This window comes from Acinonyx jubatus, chromosome B3 (assembly GCF_027475565.1).
Source record: "Acinonyx jubatus isolate Ajub_Pintada_27869175 chromosome B3, VMU_Ajub_asm_v1.0, whole genome shotgun sequence".
NCBI classification, from domain to species: Eukaryota; Metazoa; Chordata; class Mammalia; order Carnivora; family Felidae; genus Acinonyx; species Acinonyx jubatus.
The window spans coordinates 129,754,103-129,775,700 of record NC_069386.1 but is presented as its reverse complement, the minus strand read 5'-3'; the positions used below and the strand labels follow the sequence as shown (position 1 = coordinate 129,775,700).

Here is a 21,598-nt window from a genome sequence, read left to right as displayed (position 1 = left end):
CATCAAAGAAAGTAATAGCCAAAGTCCTCTCGATGATTAAATTACGCATTCTCATATGAGAGAGATGGGACTAAATCTTACCGTATTGGACTTTCCTGGGTGAACTGTGGCAGGTTACCTATCTAGAAAGTTACTGACTTATATTTAGCTACATAAAAAAAATTGGTTCCTAAAATTTAACAGCATTGCTATTAAGCAGCAGTAAATTGTAATTTTAGATGAGTCTTGGTCAAATCTTTTATGCTTTCATTAAGATGCTATCCCTAAATTCATAGCCAAGGTAAAAGTTCATCTCCAGATTTTAATTGATGCAGCTTTGCCATCCTGACATACAGGGCTTCTATAACTTAATTTAAAAATTTTAAAACATTGGGGCACCTGGTAGCTCAGTTGGTTAAGCTTCCGACTCTTGATTTCGGGTCAGGTCATGAACTCATGGTTGTGGGATCTAGCCCTGCATCAAGCTTTCCACTGAGCTTGGAGCCTGGTTGGGATATTCATTCATTCTCTCTCTCTCTCTCTCTCTCTCTCTGTCTCACACACGCACACTTGTGCATACTCTCTCAAAAAAAATTTTTTTTAAACATTGTCAAAATGAAGCCAAACATTATTGTATCCAATGTACTCTAATAGGGATGTGTATATTTTACCAAATATTAGGTTTAAGCAGGATGTAGAGGATGTTTTTTGAACTTAGAAACACAAAAGTGGTTCTTATAATCACACACGTTATTTTTAAAAAATCGCCTACAAGGGCTTCTACACAGCTTAGTAAGTGTCTGTCTGGCGATCTTGGCTCAGGTCATGATCTCTCAGTTCATGAGTTCGAGACCTGTGTCAGGCTCTGCGCTGGCAGGATGGAACCTGGTTAGGATTCTGCCTCTCCTTCTCTCTCCCCTTCCACTACTCATGCATGTGCTCTCTCAAAATGAATAAACTTAAAAATAATAAAAATAAAAATTAACCACAAAGTTAGACAGTTCCTTTACAGTTAGAGAAATCTGGTGTATAATACCTTAACCAAATGATACAGCCTATCCCTAATGATAGAACTTTGCCCCTTGAAATGATGTATCCAAAAGGATACATCACTTATGCCAAAAAAAAAACACATCATCTGAATCTAATCATGAAGAAACATTAGACAAGCTTAGGTTGAAGAACATTATAGAAAACATATAGGTTTAAGGAATTACTATAAAGGATAGTTTTGGGGACAACTGGGCATATTTTATTTTTATTAATATGGGGTATTGTATTGATTTTTGAATATTGAACCAACATTGCGTTCCTGGCATACATCCCATTTGGTCATGCTGTATATTCCTTTCTGTATGTTGTTGTATTTTGTTGATGGCTTAAGTTTTAGAAGGATCCTCTGATTGCTAGGGCTAGGAGGGATGGGGGTGGAGTAGGCTAGTTGAATTTCACTTAAAAACCAAAGGGTTCAGGTCATAACATTCAAATTTTGTGATGTGGAATCAGTTGATGCCTTTGTGGCTGTAGGCTTTTCTTTGAGCAGTAAGAAAATGCCTCACAACCCTTGGGGTTCCTACCAAATTCCATTGTGAATCAGTAGACCAAAGACTTACGTCCCTTCATGTACACTCATTGATTTAATTCAATAAACTTTTGAATTAATATTTTTACTCTTTGATCCTAGTTAAGATATTGGAAGGAGGATGTATTGGTTCAGGTATAGAAATTGTGGTTTGAAGTGGTATTTTTGTGTGTGTGTTGGCGTTTGTTTATCAATTTAAAGGCATATTTTTTTGTTTTAGGAGCCAAGTTTAAAAAATATATTGGCCATTCGGCTCATGTAACTAATATCAGGTGGTCACATGACTATCAGTGGGTTATTTCTATTGGTGGAGCAGATCACTCTGTCTTCCAGTGGAAATTTATTCCTGAAAGAAAACTAAAAGATGCTCTTCACATAGCACCCCAAGGTGAGTAGTATACACTGCCTGAACAGTAACCCTAAAGTAGTGATTTTACTGTTGAAATGTCATTAGTCTTAGTAAGTTAACAGTATAGTTTTTTGTTAGTGGAAATGTTAAAATCCTAGCTGTATGTGTTTCGAGTCAGATATCAGCATGGAATACAAAGTGCTTTTGAGTGTGTTTTAATCCATGGACGGATGAGTGAAATAAGTTACATTATCGAAACAAACATTCAGTGCATTCTTGGGGAGATAGATATCTAGGTTTCATATATAGTTATATATGAACATGATTATCTAGTGTTAATTCATTTGTTGCATATAGTATTTTCTAGATATTTTTCGTGTTAATTATAGGTCATATTCACTTACATTTGCCCAGCATTCAAGTTCGATGCAGCAGTTGTTGTGGCACCAGTAAAGGCATTTAAAGTAGCTGTTGAGTTTATGGTGAGGTGGAGGGGAAGGTGATCTGTGATACCATTTACTGACATCTGTGTTTCTTGAATAGATCATGTCATGTGATTGTTTTATGGCTTGTCACCATGTCAGTTGGCACAGGCAGCTCTAATCGTTAATTTTACAGTGCTGTTTTGAAAATGAATGTTCTTTAAACAAGTAGTGTTTCATTTTTAAAAATTACAGAAAGTCTGGCTGACTCTAATAGTGATGAATCAGATTCAGATCTGTCTGATGTTCCAGAACTGGATTCTGAAATTGAACAAGAGACACAGCTTACCTACCGTCGGCAGGTAATTTTTATTATCATGTGATTTTTTTCTGAAAAACTCTAGTTTCTTTTTTATCTTGCTCCCTGTTGTTTATTGATTTATTGTTATCTTTTGTGGTTTTTAATTTTCCAAGAAATGTTTTTCTATTGCAGTTTTTCTCCTTTAAGAGTTAAAGTACACTTGTGTAAAATGTTCCTTTATAATGAGTGCTTGATATATTAAGTACGCCTGTAATTCTGTTTGCCTATAGCTTTTTGTCGCAGTAAAGTTGCATTTATCTTCTTTAAAATATTTTCTTATGAAGCATTAGAATTTTGGGGTGCCTGGGTGGCTCAGTCTGTTAAATGTCCGACTCTTGATTTCGGCTCAGTTCACGATCTCACTGTTTGTGGGATCGAGCTCCTCATTGGACTCTGTGCTGGCAGCACAGAGCCTGCTTGGGATTCTCTGTCTCCCTCTCTTTCTGCTCCTCCCCGACCTGTGTGCTCATGCACATGTGTGCACACACATTCTCTCAAAATAAGTAAACATTAAGAAAAATAAGACATTGTTAAAAAAATAATTTCATCCCAGCTAGTATCATCCTCACTGGGGAAGAACTGAGAACTTTCCCCCTGAGATCAGGAACATGACAGAGATGTTCAGTCTCACCACTGTTGTTCAGTATAGTACTGGAAGTCGTAGCCTCAGCAATCAGACGACAAAGGCATCCAAATTGGCAAAGAAGTCCAAGTTTCACTTTTTGCAGCTGACAATATACACTACATAGAAAGCCCAAAAGACTCCACCAAAAAATAGTGTATAGAAGTTGGTTGCATTTCTATATACCAATAATGAGGCAATAGAGATATCAAGGAAAAGATACCATTTACAATTGCACCAAAACCCATAAAATACCTAGGAATAAACGTAACCAAAGAGGTAAAAAATCTATACACACTGAAATCTATAGAAAGCTTATGACAGAAATTGAAGAAGACACAAAGAAATGGAAAACATTCCATGCTTATGGATTGGAAGAACAAATGTTAAAATGTCAATACTACCTAAACCAATCTACATATTCAATGCAGTCCCTATCAAAATAGCACCAGCATTCTTTACAGAGCTAGAACAAACAATCCTAAAATTTGTATGGAACCACAGAAAACCCCAAATAGCCAAAGCAATCTTGAAAAAGAAAACCAAAGCTGGAGCTATCACAATCCTGGACTTTAACCTATATTTCAAAGCTGTAATCATCAAGACAGTATGGTATTATCACAAAAAGAGACAAATAGATAAATGGAATAGAGTAGAGAACCCAGAAATGGACCCACAAATATATGGCCAAATAATCTTTGACAAAGTGGGAAAGAATATCCAGTGGAAAAAAGTCTCTTTAACAAATGGTGCTGGGAGAACTGGACAGCAACATGCAGAAGAATGAACCTGGACCTCTTTCTTGCATCATACATAAAAATAAATTGAAAATGGTTGAAAGACCTAAATGTAAGACAGGAAAGACATCAAAATCCTAGAGGAGAAAAAAGGCAGCAACCTCTTTGACCTCAGCCACGGTAACTTCTTACTTGACATGTCTCTGGAGGCAAGGGAAATGAAAGCAAAAATGAACTTTGGGACCTCATCAAGATAAGAAAGCTTCTACACAGTGAAGGAAACAGTCAACAAAGCTGAAAGGCAGGGGCACCTGGATGGCTCAGTCAGGTAAGCGTCTGACTTTGGCTCAGGTCATGATCTCATGGTTGGTGGGTTTGAGCCCCATGTCGGGCTCTGTACTGACAGCTTGGAGACTGAGCCTGCTTCAGATTCTTTGTCTCCCTCTCTTTCCGCCCCTCCTTGTCCCACGCTCTCTCTCACTCTCTCTCTCAAAAAATAAATAAACATTAAAAAAAAAAAAAAAGCTGAAAGGCAACCAGTGGAATGGGAGAAGATATTTGTAAATGACATGTTGGATAAAGGGTTAGTATCCAAGTACTTCCCAAACTCAACACCCAAAAAAAACCAAATAATCCAGTGAAGAAACAGGCAAAAGACATGAACAGACACTTTTCCAAAGAAGACATCCAGATGGCAAACAGACACATGAAAAATGCTCAACATTGCTCATCATGTTGAAATACAAATCAAAACCACAAGGAGATACCACCTCACACCAGTCAGAATAGCTAAAATTAACAACTCAGGAAACAGATGTTGGCGAGGATGTGGAGAAAGGGGAACCCTATTGCACTGTTGGCGGGAATGTAAACTGGTGCAGCCACTCTGGAAAACAGTGGGAGTTTCCTCAAATAATTAAAAATAGAACTACCCTACGACCCAGCAATTGCACTACTAGGAATTTATCTAAAGGATACAAAAATGCTGATTCAAAGGAGCACGTGCACTCCAATGTTTATAGCAGCACTGTCAACAATAGCCAAATTGTGGAAAGAGCCCAAATGTCCATCAACTAATGAATGAATTAAGAATTCAAGAATTATATGCATATATATGTATACACACACACACACACACACACACACACATACATACATACATACATACATACATGCAATGGAATACTACTCAGCAAAGAAAAAGGATGAAATCTTGCCATTTGCAACAACGTGGATGGAACTGGAGGATATTATGCTAAGCAAAATAAGTCAGAGAAAGATATATGATTTCAGTCATGTGGAATTTGAGAAACTTAACAGATGCACGTTGGGGAAGGGAAGGAAAAATAAGATAAAAACAGAGGGAGACAAACCATAAGAGACTCTTAAATACAGAGAACAAACTGAGGATTGATAGGGGGATTAGTAAGGGGTTGGGTTAAATGAGTGACCGGCATTAAGGAGGGGACTTTTCAGGATGAGCACTGGGTGTCATATGTAAGAGATGAAACAATGAGTTCTGCTCCTGAAGCCAAGACGACACTGTATGTTAACTAACTTGAGGATAAAAATAATAATAATAATTTCATGGAACACTAAATATGTATTTGTCAGTGTGATACACAGAAAATGTAAATTTGTTGTTTCCAAGGAAGAAAATTTCATAAAATGCCTTCTTATTTAAGTGTTAAAACTTTACTAAGCGTTAGTAACAACAATGTCTGAAAGTTACATTAGGAACCTGTGAACACCTTTATTAATTTGTATTCTAAGATTATTTTTACTTCTGTACGTTATTTAAAGGTTTACAAAGAAGATCTACCTCAGCTTAAAGAACAGTACAAGGAGAGACAAAAAGGCGGTACTTCTAAAAGAAGAGAGCGGGCTCCAGGAAATAGCCTCCGACTGCACTTTGTTCATGGGTATGAAACAACTATTATTCATTTGTGTGTTTACATATTGGTTCACATTTAGTAGCTTTGTGACTTTGAGCAAGTCACTCAACCTTTCTGTGCCTTTCCCATCTGTAAAGTGAAGGTAACAGTACCTACTTCATAGGATTCTGATGAGGAGTAAATAAGCCAGTGTTTTTGGTGACTTAGAATATTGTCTGGTGCATGATGAGCACTATATAAGTGCTTAAGTGTTGAAAATAAATTTGTCTTATTAAAGTTTAGTATTACATTTATAGAAATGGAGTTCTTTAAACAAATGAAAATAAGTAAAATGTAAGAGATTATCATTTCCCCTAAATATTTCTGATTTGGAATTATATTGTGCCCCCTTTTTTTTTGGCCTGCATTTGGCCCTTGTATTTTAACTTCAATAAGATACAGTTTCTGAATTTTCTTAGAACATCTGGCGATACAAGTGTCATATTTCATCCTGAAACAACAGACTCTCCATTCAGTCCTTCCCTTCTCTGCTACCCAGTAATCATTTTCTTACCTGACAATGCTGTCAGGAATTTGAAAAAGGATTCATTTAGTAAGAATATTGTATCTCTGGTGTTAAAATAGGCAGTATTTCTTTGTAGTTATATATTATATATTGAGTTTCTTTGAAGCACAAAAGAAGGGTTGCTATAAATGGAATTATATTGACTATTTAAAAAAGATTCAGCTATTTTTTCTGGATGTGTATAATATTTTAGAATTGTTTGAACATTTTTGGGGTATACTCATGATTCAACAATGTGTACAGAAGGGTACATTTTGAAAATCCTTTTCCCAGGGAGCTCCCCTCTACTTGCTAGGTGGGATACTGAGTCATGAATCTTTTAATAAAACCAATTAGATATTCAAAAAAACAAAAACAAGAAAGAAAATCTTCCCAGCTCTGCCCTTCCAGCCATCATTTTTCACCTTCCAAGGGCATTTTCTTCCCTTTCACTCGTAAAAAAGTAACAACTTTTGTTTAATGGTACACAAATTTAGTATCATGCAAATAGTAGTATACTATATATACTTTTCTGCACCTTTCTTTTTCATTCAGTATTATATCTTGGATTTAGCTATTTGTAATCAGAACAGTTCATAAACGTTTATGGAATTTGAGATGCTTGTATTTTGTTTTAGTTGTGTAGTATCTTGTAAAACTGGAAATTGACCTAAAAGGTACCTATTTCTCCTCTGTATAGTCCATATTGACCAGATATAAGTCTAATGTTAATTTTATGTGATATGTTTTCTTTATTCAGTTACAGAGGTTATGACTGTCGAAGTAACCTTTTTTATACTCAAATTGGTGAGATTGTGTACCATGTCGCAGCAGTGGGTGTCATTTATAATCGGCAACAGAACACACAGCGCTTTTACCTGGGTCATGATGATGATATTCTTTGCCTGGCTCTTCATCCTTTGAAAGACTATGTGGCAACAGGCCAGGTAAGGCCTTTGAAAGACTATATGGCAATAGGCCAGATACATTAGACCTTTGTTTGGGTTTACAGTTAGGTTAGTCCACTTTTTAAAAAAAATCTCTCTTGTATTCTAGGAAATGAAGAATAAAGAATTCTTTACAAATAAAATGTACCCCCAATTTTTTCCTACTGTTTTCCTTAGAGTTTTATTGTTTTGATTTTTTCTTTTTTTATTTGGAACTAAAAGTTTTGGCTTGTCATCCTCCTGTCCAGATATATATTTTTTAATTAGAGTAAACATAGCAACATAAAGACTAGATATCTGGTTTCTTTAAGTTGAGTTAGCTAAAATAATGAAATTAACAAATGTTCTGTGACAAACAGGATGACTACATTTTTGTTTTACAACCATGATAGTAACCATTCAGGTTTACCAAAGTACAAAGCAGAAATGTTGAAATAGAAGACTGAGAAAAGTTTTGACTGATATTTCTCTATGTGGGTATTCTTAGAGAAGGAGGAAAAGGGTGATGTTTATACGTTCTTTCTATATGTAAGCACCTTACTAGTTTCTTAGTATATACGGTTGACCCTTGAACAACACAAGTTTGAACTGCATGGCTCCACTTACGTGTAGATTTTTCACAGTACTGTAAATGTGTTTTCCTTATGATTTTCTTAACATTTTTTCTCCAGCTTGCTTTGTCCTAAGAATATAGTACGTAACACATGTAACTTATAAAACTACCTGTTAACTATGTTGTCAATAAGGCTTCTTTCTGGTCAACAGTTAAGTTTTTTGAGAGTCAAAAGTTATACGTGGATTTTGGACTGTGCAGGGATTGACACCTGAACCCCCACGTTGTTCAGAGAGCAACCCTATTTCACTCTTGTCACCTCTTTTACAGGGAATCCATTTCCATTTACAAATGAGGAAGTTTAGGTTTGAAGAAATTAAATAATTTTCTGAAAGATCTTAGAGTTAATAAATGGTAAAGCTTAAAGCTCCCTTAGTCTGTCTGGCTTTTTAAATTGTGTGTAAATATACCTTCTAGGATACATTGAAGTGTGGGGGTCAGCAACTTGCATCACTCTGTAGAGCTTTCCTGAAAGCAGAGAACACTCTTTCTTTCTTCTTTCCCCCGTCTTCCTTCCCTTCGTTTGTGCCTCCCTCTTGCTCAGTCTTTCCTTCCTTTTTCCTCCCTCCTTTCTTCCATTTCTTCAAAAACATTCATAGAGCACATACTGTGTACCAGGAAATGTGCTGTGCTGGGAATATAAGGATAAATAAGGCATGGTCTTGCCATGGTAAACATTCATATTCTGAGGGGGAAGGCATACATGCAAGAAAAGTCGTGATACAAGGTTATAAGTGTAAATAAAGCAGGGTTTCTTAACCTTGACACTATTGACATTTTGGGCCAGCTAATTCTTTGTTGTGAGAATAGTTGCATTGTCGCGTACAGTGTAATCCTATGTATTGCAGGATGTTTAGCAGCATCCCTGGCCTCTACTCACTAGATGTCTATTAACACCACCCACCCAATTGTGGTAACCAAAAATGTCTCCACAATGTCAGATGTTTCCTGGGAGGCAAAGATGGACCCCTGCTGAGAACCACTAATGAGGAGATATGCATAAATTCCTTTTGCAGTGTAACAAAGGACTGATTAATTGTGCCTAATAGAATCAGGGAAACCTTCATGGAGATGATGACATTTGCACTGAGCAGTTTACCTGACAGGGGAGGTTGGAGAAAGTATTCCAAGTATGTTATTTGGAAAAGTGGGGCAAAAATCCCACAAAACACAGCTTATTTAAAAAACTGTGAGTAGCCTGAAGTATTCAAATCTTAGGGGCATGATGAAGAACTAATTAAAAGGATTGGTGAGGTCCTCAGGGGCACTGTTTATCTTTACCTTTAGTTTATGTAAAAGATTCCTCTTAAAGCACAATTATTTACCCATTGCATTTGGCAAGGAGTTTCAGTGTTGAGTTGTTCTGGCACTACTCTAATGAAAGCTGTATAAAAACTGGTCATTTGCTACCATGATTCTGGGATTGGAGAGAATTCAAGTTAGATTAAATTAAAAGTCATTATGCCCACAGGACATCCCTGGATACCTACTGTAGGGGAGGCACAATTTTAAGTCTAGACGTCCTAGATTTTCAGCTGGGGCTCTTTAACAAAAAAATCAATGTAAAAAAGAAGAACAGAAAGTTTATTAACAGGTGTAGTGCATATCATGTTGGAGAAATCTAAACCAAAGTAACTCAGAATGATGGCTTATATTTCCACCTTGTATAGAAAACAGCAGATTCTTAAAGAAATGACAGGACAAAGGAAAGCAGTTTTAGGCTTCTAAGGGCCACAGGCTGTGGGAAGGTATATATAGGATGAAACTCCTGGAGTAAGGTTTCTTTGGATTCCTCTTGTGCTGTCTCTGGGCTGAGTCTGTTTCCAGTAAAGGGAGAACTTACATAATCAACTGGTTGTATAATGTCAGATGTATCTCAATATAGTTGAAAAAATTGTGTGTATATCTATATACACACACACGCGCACATATATATATACACACATATATGTATAATTATTATATGTATACAAATATGTGTATATCTATATATATATCGCATTTATGCAGAAAAGGAGGTGGAGTTTGGGGGGGCTGTTTCTTTATTGCCCTCAGCTGAAAATAATTTCTGTGTCAAAGAGGCATATTTTGGGGTGATATATTCTGGTTTCCTTCACCATCAAGCCATAGGGCTTTTGCTTCTGGCTTCACTTGAACAACAGTACTCTGCTTTAGGCATTGCAGAGTCCAATCCTTTCTCCCAAGGCACAGGCTTACACTGCCTTCCTATTTCTCCCAGTGCTTTCCGCTTCTTTCCTGTATTACATTTCAACCAGCCAGTCTCATTTCTATAATTACAGACTTTTAAAATAAATGTTTCTTAAAATTGTTAAAAATGAAAAAAATATATCAAAAGTAAAAGTATTTCTGAAGTGTTTTATCTGAGGGCTTTGAAATTTAGATGACAAATCTAAATGGTGTTTTGTTGGAGTAGAGTACAAATAATGCTCCTTTGTCATGAACTGTGATTGTAATTGGAGGTGAAAGAAACTGAAAGAATATTACCTGACAACTTGAATATGTTGACTATACCCTAATTTTAAAATTTTAATTCAAATCTGTTGAGTGCTTCTTATTTGAAAGCATTAAATGTCTTGGGGAAACACGAAGATAATTCAGCGGCTGCCACTGTCAAGAGCTCACAATCTAATATGAGTTGGAGGAATATACAATTCACTAAAAATTTACCTAAAACACACTCACTTAGATATCTTGTGGGTAGCTCAGATTCAGCGTGTCCAAAATGGAGATAAATGAGATTCAGCTTTCCTTTCAAACCTGCTTATCCTGGTATTTCCTACTTAGAACATGACGTTAAATTAGCCTGGTTGCCTAAGCCCGAGAATCTGACTTGTTCTCTTCACCCAATAGAGCCAGTCAGTCCCAGAGCTGCATCCAAGATTTGCCCTGAATATAGCTTAGTTCTGTACCATGACTACATCTGTGCCTTGTTGTTTTGTTTTTGTATTTTACCTTATCTCTGCTGGCCGTTCTTTGCTTCATAATTTCTAATCTGTTGTTATAACCAACCAACTAGTTTTACATCTTCAGATTTTTCCCCCTAACCATTTTCTCAATCCACTAAGAATCTTTCTTTTCTTCTGTGTTTATCAGTAGCTTTTAATCTAATGTGTAAGTTCATTAGCATGTAGCTCAAGATATTTAACCTAGGCCAACTCCAGACTCCTCTTTTTTTTAAAATTTATTTTCTTTAATGTTTATTTTTGAGAGAGAGAGAGAGAATGAGAGAGAGGCAGGGGGAGGCGGTGCAGACAGAGGGGGAGTCACAGAATCCGAAGCAGGATCCAGGTTCTGAGCTGTCAGTACAGAGCCAGATGTAGGGCTCAAACTCATGAACCATGAAATCATGACCTGAGCTGAAGTCAGATGCTTAACCAACTGAGCCACCCAGGCGCCCCCCAGACTCCTCTTTTTATCTCTTACCAATTATTTCCTGGTAAACTATGCTCCTGTCTTTTGAGCTATTTAGAATTTGTCTATGTATAATACTGCTTCACATCTTTTACTTAGTCGCCTCCTCTGGAAAATTCTTACCCTCCATTTCTGTTCAGTCCTCCAACTTCATCTAATTCCTATTCCTTTTAAAACTTAGGTAACATCTGAAAACTTGCCTAACCTCTCCCCTTATCCCTGACTGCCATGCCCCACATGTGCCCTAATAGTACTCACTCTTTTATCTTCACCAGCACTGAACATGGTGTTATTCAAGCTTCTCCACCTATTAGCTGTGGGAAAATAACCTAACCTCTCTATGCCTTAGTCTCTATATGTTTTAAAATAAGGATATTGTCATTGCCTATCTCTTAGAATTGCTGATTGTTTCATGAGTCCATCCTTGTAAAGCGTTTAGAACAGTTTCTAGGACATAAGTCAGTTCTCAGTAAATGTTAGTTAGCCTTTGCCATCATCATCATCATTTCCATGTGAGATGTCCAATAGGCAATTGGAAATGTAAGTCTTAAATTCAGAAGAAGAGTTTAATATTAGAAAGTAGAATTTGGGAGTCATTTGTTGATTTAACTATTGAAACTGAAAGTGAGATACCCCAAGGCAAAAATGTAGAATGAAAAGACCGGAATATTAAAGACAGAATTTTGGGGGAGTTTATATTTAGGGGACAGGTAATGAAATTGTGAAGGAAACTCATTAGTAAGAGTCCAGGAGATCAAAGAACCAGGAGACAGTGCTACTGTGAAATTATCAAAAGTGTCAAACTCTACGGAAGTTAAACAGAAGACTTAATGGTCCGTGGGAACATTTGGCTGAAAAACTTCAGTGAAATATTGGCTGATGGCAGTCTTGTTATTTGTTATGTCTATATAAAATCAGTCTCAAAATTAATAATAATTGGCAGCTATATCCTTTATTTCAGGAGTTGCCTTTACAGGCAAAGCTATTCTAGCTCTTTATCCTTGTAGTTAAAAGTGATCACTTGGGTCTAAGAGAATAATTACAAATTGATAGTTTACCTGTGCATCAGTGAACGTCTAAACCAAGTAAAAACCTAAGTGATAGCATCTATTCAGAGTCTTAACTGCTTAGTACTTTAAGTACTTTGTTTTAAGTACTTGTTTAAGTATCTCTGTATCTTTGTTTATAGCATTATCCTAGCCTAGAATGTACTTGCTTTCTTCTCTTTTTATCTGAGAGTGCACTTTCTGAAGGCCAGGTCACGTATCCTGTCTTCCATTTCTTTACAGCCTTTCCTCTTCATTAAGCATCTGTTACCAGATATTCTGATTTAACTGAAAATGTCTTGTTTTCCTATTGAGTCTGCAAAATTTACCTGAATGTCTTAGTGCTCATTGTTCTAGCATGGCAATACAGCTAACTATAGGTGCTCAGTGAGAATTATCTTTATTGATGAAGTATAGGATAAGATTTGTGAGTCACACAGAACAGTCCTAGAAACACTGAGCTTAGCCTCATTAGCATTTTACCAAATGTAAGAAAGAAATGTCAGTCACATATACAATCTGCTTTATATTTTTTATTTGATAAATGCCCATAACAAATAAGACTGTAAAATCCCATTTTATTTCCTTTTAATACATGTGAAAATAAAAAATTTAACTGTATGACTTTTATAATTCTTTCTATTGTAGGTAGGTAGGGATCCCTCAATTCACATATGGGATACAGAGACCATTAAACCATTGTCAGTATTAAAGGGCTGCCACCAATATGGTGTCTGTGCTGTTGATTTCTCAGGTAAGGCTGTTTTCTGTCTCAGTAAGAATGGTTAAAATGCAGAGGTGATATATAGCATTATAGTTGAAATCAGTGTTGCTTAAACTTGTCATGTAGCTATGACCTACACAGTTGTTTTAACATTTATTTATTTTTGAGAGACAGCACAAGCAGGAATGGGCAGAGAGAGAGAGGGAGAGACAGAATCTGAAGCAGGCTCCAGGATCCGAGCTGTCAGCAGGGCTCGAACCCATGAACCGCGAGATCATGACCTGAGCCAAAGTCGGACGCTTAACCGACTGAGCCACCCAGGCGCCCCTACACAGTTGTTTTCAAATGTACATACTATTGTCCTAACCAGTCAGGGCAGAGAGTGTGGGTTTGCGGGCTAGCTTATAATTTAACGAGTGTTATTTTTAATACCCATTAATATAAATATGTTTCTGTTAAAACAGAAAATGTTTGTATAACATCTAAAACCATCTGAATTACTCCTCACTCTATGTACCTCTTGCTTTGGGAAAACCCCAGTCTCACTTAATATTTTTTAGCCACAGAGTAGACTGAAAATGTTTAGGGTGAAAGCTAAGAAAGAAAGAGGTGAATACTGAGATACTTGTTTTCTAGCATTTCTACAAAGTGATAATTCCAGGCTATCTTATAATTTGAGACGATTTTAGCTCTTTGCTTTATATTTTACACTTTAACAACTGCATGTAGATCTATAATGAAAGCTAGGATGTGGATTGGGGAGAGGGGAGAAATGCCATTAATAGAGGATTTTATTTCAAGAAACGGCAAATTTGTGCCTTCTGCTGCTCCAACTGAAATGAGAGTGAATTATTGGGGGGAAGTGTAAATATGCCTTTAGGGACATGCTGAATGTCAAGAAACAAGAAGATTAATGGCAAACAAGGGAGTCAGCAAGAGAAATTTCACAGGTAGTGATAACGAACTAATTGAGGTTTGCAAAAAGTGGCAGGGTGGTAAATGTTTAATTGTAGTTTGGGCCTTTGCAGCCTATAAACATGTGCACACCTGTCAGCATGACTGACTTAGTTCAGTCATCTGTGTAATATATTCATTACTTGTTTGATAATAGTAACAACTAATATAATTGACCTTCACTACAAACGGTCATATTAATGACAGTACGAGGTTGTAACCTACATCTTTTTCATTCAGTTAATTTTCATAATCCCTAGGAGTTGTTATATCACAATAGAGTTCTTACAGTAAATTTAATTGAAGTAAATCTTTCCTTCTTTCTTAATTTTTTCTTTTCATTTAAAATCCCTTTTTTCCACTTATCTACCTCCTCCCCATCCTAACCTGGAAATGAGGGAAAAATAACAATGTTTAGATGCATTGAGAAATTACTCTTTCCTTGCTTACAAATTCTGGTTATTTTATAGCTATATATATGCATGCCTAACATTTAACATCATTTTATAAAACTTTAAATATAGTACTGTGGTTTCAGAACATGTACTGAATGTTTTTTATCTTCTGAATGTTAATGGCCAGTGTCTCTCTGATTCATTTTTATAGCGGATGGGAAACGTTTGGCTTCAGTTGGAATAGATGATAGCCACACTATTGTGCTGTGGGACTGGAAGAAAGGAGAGAAACTTTCAGTAGCAAGGTGGGGGAAAAACTTGATATCACATTGGCAAAGTACTGAAATCACTTAAAATTTTTTTTAATTAAAACAGTTTTGAAATCAAACATGTAACCTTTTTTTAATTGCTACCATCTTTCTTACCATTGAATAAATAGTATAATCATGGTAAAAAGACAAATTAAGGATTCATTTGTAGGTTTATCCCTTGTGTACCTACTTTTACTGTAACTGTAGTAAGACATTGGAAGTAGCTATTATCTAAAACTCTGCATTTATAGGTAGAGTGAATTCTGTTGTATGATAAACTATTATATAGCCATTGGAAATGCTCATAGCATATATTTGAAGGATGAAACATACACATCTATATCATAAAGAAGCTAGAGATTATTTTTATTTTCTGTTACATTTTCCATTTTCTAAATTTTCTACTATGAGTGTGTATTTTATAATAAAAAATATTAACAATTGCTTTAAAGGAGGAAATAGTCAACAGTGTCAGAGATTATTTTTTTAATGTCTTACTCCTTAAAATGAGACATTAAAGCACTTTAAAAATACAGTTAAATGCTTCTTTCAGCACATAGATAATGGTCAAATAAAAAATAGTTTAAGAGGAACTTTGTGTTTGGAATGGCTATGTTAAACTATAACAAAGTATTATAAAAGTTTTTTCTTTAACTGATTCATGCCACAGTTCACTATGCACAGTACTATAGTAAGTGCTATTCAAAAGTTCTCTTCACACTGTTCCTATCTCTTAAAATTCCATTGAGAAGAGTTAAGAAATTAAAATTATGACAGAACAGCAAATGTGCAAATTCATGATTATATAGCCCAAACCTGAGAGATAAGTGGGTCAAAGGTTCAGTAATGGAGTAATCAAGGTAGGGTATGGATTAGGCAAAAGATTATTAAAGGAAAGATTTATCTTCAGAGTTAAAACATTGTTTTTTTTTTTTCAGAGGAAGTAAAGATAAGATTTTTGTTGTAAAGATGAACCCCTACGTGCCTGATAAGTTAATTACAGCTGGAATTAAACACGTGAAGTTTTGGCGTAGAGCAGGTAAGGAAGTTCTTTTTACTCCTTTGAAACAAGAAATTATTACTTTTTTTTTTCCAACTTTTTTTTTTTTTTTTTTGGGACAGAGAGAGACAGAGCATGAACGGGGGAGGGGCAGAGAGAGAGGGAGACACAGAATCGGAAACAGGCTCCAGGCTCTGAGCCATCAGCCCAGAGCCCCACGCGGGGCTCGAACTCACGGACCGCGAGATCGTGACCTGGCTGAAGTCAGACGCTTAACCGACTGCGCCACCCAGGCGCCCCAAGAAATTATTACTTTTAAAAGTGATTTAGCTAAGTACAATGCAGTATCTGAGATTGGACCCTGGAACAGAAAGGAGATATTAGTGGATAAACAGGTGAAATCTGAATGAGGTCTGGAGTTCAGTTAATAGGAATGCATTAAACATGTTGGTTTCTTAGTTTTGACAAATAGTCTATAGTATGTAAGATGTTAAACTCAAGAATTCTGTTACCCTTGAATCTTTTATGAGAATCTAAAATTATCCAAAATGTTTTTTTAAGTGATTCACAATTGTCTTGATATATTATAAACAAATAGAAGATTGTTTTTATTGTATTTATTGACTACATTGATGTAGTATTCATATTTTCAAAAGGGTTTAACTTATGAGATGAATCAAGTGATGTCCAAACTCCTTTCTTCTGCTAAACACATATTTTTTAGTATAAACTGAAAATGAAAAATTTTGTAAAAATTCTTTATATGCTATAAAATGATACAGAAGCAGAAAATCGTATTGCTTGAGTCATTTGTAACTGTAGATTAGCAGCTGTGAAATAAGTTTGCATTTTAAAATAAAAAATGTCTCCTTTCTAAATAAACTAGTAGTATAAGTAGTATACTTATAAATTCCACCAGTTTGATATCTAAGTCTCAGCCCACTTAAACCTTACAGATAAAATACATGAATAATAGAAATAAAACCTATCTAAGAAAAGAACAGTCTTAGTGAGGACATTTCCCAAGTTCAGGTTACTTTCAAATTGTAAACTACATAGAACGTGAATTGGTTTTCAGACTTGGATTTTCTACTTTATCAGAAACTCCTCAGATCATAGTGTATATACATTTACATAGTAAAAAGAAGTATTTTCACATTTTCATTCCTATATATTTAAACAAAATTTTAGAGTATCTTATTTATTTGGAATTGCAAATACCAAACAAGTAGTACTTATTATTTCTGTCTTGGAAAAAACCAAAAACCTTTGTAAATTTCTTTGAAATAAGAGACTTAAAGGGGCGCCTGGGTGGCTCAGTCGGTTGAGCATCCGGCTTCGGCTCAGGGCATGATCTCGCAGTCTGTGAGTTCGAGCCCTGCGTCGGGCTCTGTGCTGATAGCTCAGAGCCTGGAACCTGCTTCAGATTCTGTGTCCCCCTTTCTTTACCCCTTCCCCACTCATGCTCTGTCTCTGTCTCAGAAATAAATAAACATTAAAAAAAAATTAAAAAAAAAAGACTTAAAGTAAATAGTTTTGGAATGAAGAGATTTACAATTGAATACCTTTTTCCTTAAGTTTCATTAGTCATATAGTAGACCTGAAACTGAACCATATGGGTAAATGTTAAAACTTTGATGTGCCTTCCAGCCTTCCTCACTTTTGGGGTTCTGATCCATGGAGTTCACTAGCCAAGTGAGAAATAAGTAACCACTTTATTCATTGGAGTAAGTGCTAATCCTCTAAATGCATAGCTTTATGTAAATTAAGTAGTCGTGGCGTAGGCCTGAGTCTAAAAGGGAGCTCTGACCTCCTGTCTCAGATCTAGGCTTTGAGAATTTCAACTTATGAATTATTAATCTGTCCTCGAAGGAATTTGAGCTCTGTTTCATGGTTGGTAGGGGCAGGGAGCCACCAAGAGTTTTTTGAGTGCAATGATGACCTGGTACAATAGGAATATGTTATGCTGTGCCTGTCAGAAAACCCAGTTGATTATTATCTAAACCAGGAGTGGCAGACTATTTCTGTAAATGGAGAAATAGCAAATATTTTAGACTTTCTAGGCCCAGGGACAAAATCAAGAATATTATGTAAGTACTTAACAGAACAAGAGTGAAAACTCCTACCCTGTTTTATACCCAGTTGCCATTAACTGGAGATATTCTCTCCAAGATCAACTTGCTGTAGTGAAAGGGCCTGGCAGTTTGGGCTGGGGGAACCATGGTCAGTCTTACTCCTCCCCAGTGACACATAGGTCCTAGTGTGTTCTCCTTCTGGAGAGCCCTACCTTCTCACCTTGAGGAGCTAGCCAGAGTTGAGGCAGCTCCTAGACGGAATTCCACTGCTGCGTGCTCAGCAGTTGCCATTAGCAGAGTCCTCAACTTGTCAATGGTAACAAGCTTAGACCTTGGGAAACTACTAGTTGGCAGCCAGAAGTTGGGGAGACAGTTTCTGGGAGCAGAGAAGGAAATAAGCATGGCCTGTGTAGCTCCCAGTGCTAACCTGTTCCAGTGGGCTCTGTACAAAAACAGGTGGTGACAGGGTTTCTCCCACAGCCTGTAGTTTGCCTCTCCTGCTCCAGATGACAGTCTGTGCTCTCCTGAAAGCCAGTCCCTTCCCTTGTATACTAGATCCTTTCTCTTCTCGCCCACTCAAGGACATCACTGCAGCCCTTCTTCCCTTTCTCTCCTGCATCCTCACTTTTCCCTCTTTCTCTTTCTCTTCGGCATACAAATGTGGGGTTATTTTTCTATCTTAAATAAATAAAACCAAACAAAAACCTTCCTTCAACTCGACCCTTGAGTTGCTAATCAATTTCTCTTCTTATCTATGTACTTTAACACCTTTAGACCATTGTTTAAATGTTTACTTTGCAATTTATCTTCTTCTTTCCCTTGAGGGAATTCTGACCTATTTTTCCCCCTCATGAGTCCACTTAGTTATTCTTACAAGTTCACTAACAACTCTGACTGCCGTGTTAAGAAAAGTCAGTCTTCTGAATACATTTGGAATATGCCCACTTTTTAAAAAATTATTTTTTATTATCTTTAAAAATTGTTTTTAATGTTTATTTATTTTTGAGAGAGAGAGAGAGAGAGAGAGACCGAGCATGGGCCAGGGGGAAGGGCAGAGAGAGAGAGAGGGAGACACAGAATCTCCAGGCTCCAGGATCCGAGCTGTCAGCACAGAGCCGGATGAGGGGCTGAAACTCTTGAATCGTGAGATCGTGACCTGAGTCGAGGTCGGACACTTAACTGACTGAGCCACCCAGGCACCCCATATGGAATATGACCACTTTTCATCATCTTCCATCCAACCACCCTGGTCCATGCCACCTTTATCATTTGCCCAGATGATTGAAATAGACCTCTGACTCCTTTCTTCCTTGCTGTTCTCTGATTTACTCTCAACCCAGAAATCAGAATGAACCTATTAATACATGATATGCCAGATTTCATTCCACTAACCATTTCCCATCTCATGTAGAGTAAAATGTAAATCCTTACAATGGCCTGTAATGCTGCCTTTGACCTCTATGACTCCATCTCCCATTACTTCCTCCCTTATTTTCTTTGCGACACCATACTGACCTCTATAGCTGTTCCTTGAAGGTTCTTGTCACATTCCTGCATTGGGCCCTTGGTGATCCCTCTGCCTTAAACCCTCTTCTTGCATGGCTTGCTCTTGCTACCTCCTTCATTTAACTTCTACCTTCCCAGTGAGGCCTTTCTTAACCACCCTACTTAAAACGGGCCTCTCCCATTTCTTATCTCCCATTTATGCTCACATTTTCTACATAGCACCCATCATCATCTGTTAACATACTGCACATTTTGCTTATTTGTTATATTTATTGACTGTCTCACCAGGAAACTCCATGAGAACAGGGAGTTTTGTTGTCTCTTTTGTTCATAACTTTACCCCCAGTGCCTTGAATAGTGCCTGGCATATATATTTCCTGAATGAATGAATAAGTTCAATTGGGAAAAAAATTGGGCAAAAGATATCAATAGGTAACGAATGGCCAATAAAAATAGGAAAATATAAAAAAATAATCAGAGAAATGCACATTAAAACCATAGTAAAATTCAGTTGGTATTTCATATCCCCCAGTCTAACAATACCAAATATTCCTGAAAGGTGGGAAGCAACAAGAACTCCTTTCACTATTAATGGGAGTGTAAAGTAGTGCCTCAACTTTGTAAAATAGTTTGGCAACAGATGATACCTCTCATTTATATGCTTTCCCTTTTGTGAATACCCTGTGGTCATTCCTGGGCATTCCTAGAGAATCTCTTGTACTTGCATAGAAGAGGCCTTTACAAGAATGTTTAAAGCAGTGTTGTTTTCAATAGCAAAGGCTTGGAAGCAACTCAAGTGCCCATTAATAGGAAAATGGATGGACGGTTATGTTCATATAATGGAATGCTTACAGGGTTACAAAAATGCATTTTCTAGATGTACAAATCAACATATATAAAACTCCAGTACAGATTGTTGGTGATAAAAGCAAGTTGCAAAGGAATATAGTTGACCCTTGAATAGCATGGGAGGTTAGGGTGCTGACCCTGCATATAATATTTGACTCCCCAAATACTTCTAATAGCCTACTATTGACCCAAAGCTTTACCAGTGACATAAACCATCAATTAACACATATTTTATAAAGTATATTATGTAGTATAATTTTACAACAAAGTGAATTGGAGCAAAGAAAATGTTAAGAAAATCATAACGCATGCCCCTGGGTGGCTCAGTTGGTTAAGTATCTGACTCTTGATTTTGGCTCAGGTCATGATCTCTCAGTGCATGACATCGAGCCCCATGTCAGGCTCTGTGCTGAGCCTGCTTTGGATTCTCTCTCCTTCTCTCTCTGCCCCTACCCCACATGTGTGCACATACACTCTCACTTTCAAAAGTAAACGTTTTGGGGTGCCCGGGTGACTGAATCAGTTAAAGCATCCAACTTAGGCTCAGGTCATGATCTTGTGGTTTGTGAGTTCGAGCCCCGTGTCGGGCTCTGTGCTGACAGCTCAGGTCCTAGAGCCCGTTTCGGATTCTGTGTCTCCCTCACTCTCTGCCCCTCCCCCTCTCATGTTCTGTCTGTCTGTCTCTCTCTCAAAAATAAATAAACATTAAAAAAATTTTTTTAATAAACATTGTAAAGAAAGAAAATCGTAAGAGAAAATCCATTTATTGGACTGTATTGAAAAGTATTGTGTAAAAATAGACTTGTACGCAGGTCAAACCACTGTTGTTCAGGACAAACCACTGTTGTTCATGGTATATACAGGATGGTATTATAGAAAATCTTAAAATATGGATAATCTAACATTGCCTAAGAATTTATAAATAAGTAGTAAAAATAAACATTACAAGGTTGCTTTTTCCTGTATTTTAAGTATGCTAATAAATGTACTGCATTTTCCCAAACCACTCAATTTAAAGGAATGCATGAGAATAGTCAACATCACTTTCACAATAGTAAGGGGTGAAAAAGGGAGATGGGATTGGCATCATGTTTTCGTTGTTTTTACAATTTTATGTAGGTTGTTAGGGGATATACATACATTCATTGTATTGAGGTTTTTTGGTACTCTCTTGTTTTCTTAAATATGTCATAATAAAAAATTTTGAAAACCAACCAAAAGTGCTAAGGACTGATTAAAGCCAACTTAGCATATA

At 36.7% G+C, this 21,598-nt stretch overlaps 1 protein-coding gene across 11 annotated transcripts in view; it reads left to right on the top strand.

The window, feature by feature from the left end:
* Positions 1–21,598, top strand: part of EML5 (EMAP like 5) — a 176,187-nt gene that overhangs the window by 72,290 nt on the left and 82,299 nt on the right. For all 11 annotated transcript variants that reach the window (XR_008299587.1, XM_027066369.2, XM_027066368.2 and 8 more), the window contains 7 exons: positions 1,782–1,949; positions 2,588–2,694; positions 5,856–5,974; positions 7,252–7,438; positions 13,178–13,283; positions 14,814–14,907; positions 15,852–15,952. Coding sequence is in view for 10 of the 11 variants with exons in the window: in XM_027066369.2 (XP_026922170.1) it covers positions 1,782–1,949; positions 2,588–2,694; positions 5,856–5,974; positions 7,252–7,438; positions 13,178–13,283; positions 14,814–14,907; positions 15,852–15,952 (882 nt within the window). In the remaining variant the exon portion in view is untranslated. The remainder of the gene's footprint in view (positions 1–1,781; positions 1,950–2,587; positions 2,695–5,855; positions 5,975–7,251; positions 7,439–13,177; positions 13,284–14,813; positions 14,908–15,851; positions 15,953–21,598) is intronic.